Source organism: Penaeus monodon, chromosome 22 (assembly GCF_015228065.2).
Source record: "Penaeus monodon isolate SGIC_2016 chromosome 22, NSTDA_Pmon_1, whole genome shotgun sequence".
NCBI classification, from domain to species: Eukaryota; Metazoa; Arthropoda; class Malacostraca; order Decapoda; family Penaeidae; genus Penaeus; species Penaeus monodon.
Window position 1 is genome coordinate 27,925,913 of NC_051407.1, and position 1,939 is coordinate 27,927,851.

Below are 1,939 nucleotides of genomic sequence, written 5' to 3' on the forward strand. Positions count from 1 at the left end.
AAGCATGCTAGTAATAACCTCTTGTTTTTAGGCATCACAAGTGCGCCAGGCCTACAATCAGAATAAAACGCCCCAGAAGCAGCCACGAGCTGTAAGTGCGAACAGCCGCCAGTCTTGCCTCTCAAGGTCAACTGATATGAAGGCTGCAGTGACAAAACAGCAGGTGAGTTTTTTGTTTTCATTTATAGAAATTAAATCAAATTTATAACTGTGTGAAACTTTGTAATTCATAAACTTTTTAAAAGGATATGGTTAATTGTCAAGTTAATTGATTTTTAGTTGTTGCTTCACAAGCTAGACTTTTTATGATTTTTCCTGCTTGAAGCATCTCTTTTTATGAATGAATAAAAAGAGATATTAATCTGTAAAAAGCATTTTAGAGGTAGGTCTTTTTCTATAAAGCAGCAAGTACAGTTCTTCAAAGTAAGCATGAAGATAAAGCTAAAGATGTGTTAAGATTAAACTTGTTAAAAGAAAAAGTCTGTGAATGGAAATCAATAGCACTTAATCTAAAAGTACACGGTAAACGAGGAATGGTATGCTGATTGTCAAGCGTTTTTTGATCAGGGTCCTGGAGGGAAGCTAACCTTCCGGAGAGTAAGTGAGGGAAAGCCCATATCTAGCCCTCCTTTGGCTAGGAGATTGGGAGCCGAGGCAGGTCGCAATGCAGCCAGTGGGGGGAGGCCAACCTCTGCTACTAATACATTTTACCGCTCACATTCTTCTTTAGGAACGACGGTAAGTGCTGAACGGGGCTGTTTAGGGCAGTGGTATTTAACTGTAGTATGTGTGTGAGTCATTTCTGATGAGACAGGTTTTTTCTGCTTTTAGTTTGTTTAACCCGGGATTTGGAAGGGATGTTTATAAAGTCAGATGTTCTGTATCAAGGTGACTGTATTGCACTTATATAAAAGATAGTACGTATTTTAATGGCTACTTTTGCATATAAAGTTTTCAGCATGGAATAGAATACTCACTAATCTTTTGATATTATGAACACTGGAACAGTTTTAGTCGATAGAGGTTTTAAGGAAAAGTAAAACACCATTGTCACTTTCCTGTTATTTGTGATTTTTGTCTTTAGTGACATAGCCGGAGTAATTCCAGAAGTTATATAAGCTTAGTAAAACGTCAACTTTAATTTTGGAAACTGCAGAAAATATCTAATAAAGTTGAAGGAACATATATTTTAAGAAAATCATGTCCATTTACATGGCATTTTACTACTGGAAGTAATCAATTTATATAAAGTAGAATATAAGCATTTTGGTGCAGCCACTTTTCAACAATCATAGCATTGAATTCCAAAGTTAGAAATATTGGAGATTTGAATGTCATTTCTTTGTTCTCATTATTCATGTCAGCAAATTTCCAGCAATACTTGTAATATTTTTCATTATTTTATGGAGGAAGTTTTCATGGGAGCAATGTATGTGAAAGGAAGCAAGGGAATTTCCCGTAGTTTTATCAAGATTACGTCAACACAGGGTAGGATATACGTTGCTCCTGAGAAAGATCAGCTTTCTTAGCTTCCTTAATGCATTCTTCATTTTGATTCTTGAATTATCAGTTATGAACATTACTAGGACTGAATGCTGAACTCACTTCAAAATTTTGTGATGAATTGGCAATTGTGTTTTACAGAAAGCAGTTTGGGGAAAATGGTTCTTAAAAAAAACATAAAAAGTATTGCCATATCTTCCAATCATTTATGTGTGAAACTTAATTAAATAGGAAATTTAGACCATTAGAGGATCTAATTTGCATTAATAAAATCCACATAATCACTCCACAGGGGCGAGGTCTTGTACGAGCCCACAGCAGCCTTACAGACACACGTACGGGCAAACCTCATGGAGGAAACTCCCATATTAATGTAAGATCCACAAATTCAGGTTGAATATATTTCAAAGATGTATCATGCAAGTTAGCACAAGAT

The 1,939-nt window shown here is 35.6% G+C and overlaps 1 protein-coding gene across 1 annotated transcript in view; it reads left to right on the plus strand.

Moving 5' to 3' along the window:
* The window catches only part of LOC119587406 (serine/arginine repetitive matrix protein 2-like), a 23,010-nt gene that overhangs the window by 3,480 nt on the left and 17,591 nt on the right, over positions 1-1,939 (plus strand). Inside the window, exons 2-4 of the mRNA XM_037936144.1 lie at positions 32-163; positions 568-738; positions 1,796-1,876. Of these exons, the coding sequence (XP_037792072.1) occupies positions 32-163; positions 568-738; positions 1,796-1,876 (384 nt within the window). The remainder of the gene's footprint in view (positions 1-31; positions 164-567; positions 739-1,795; positions 1,877-1,939) is intronic.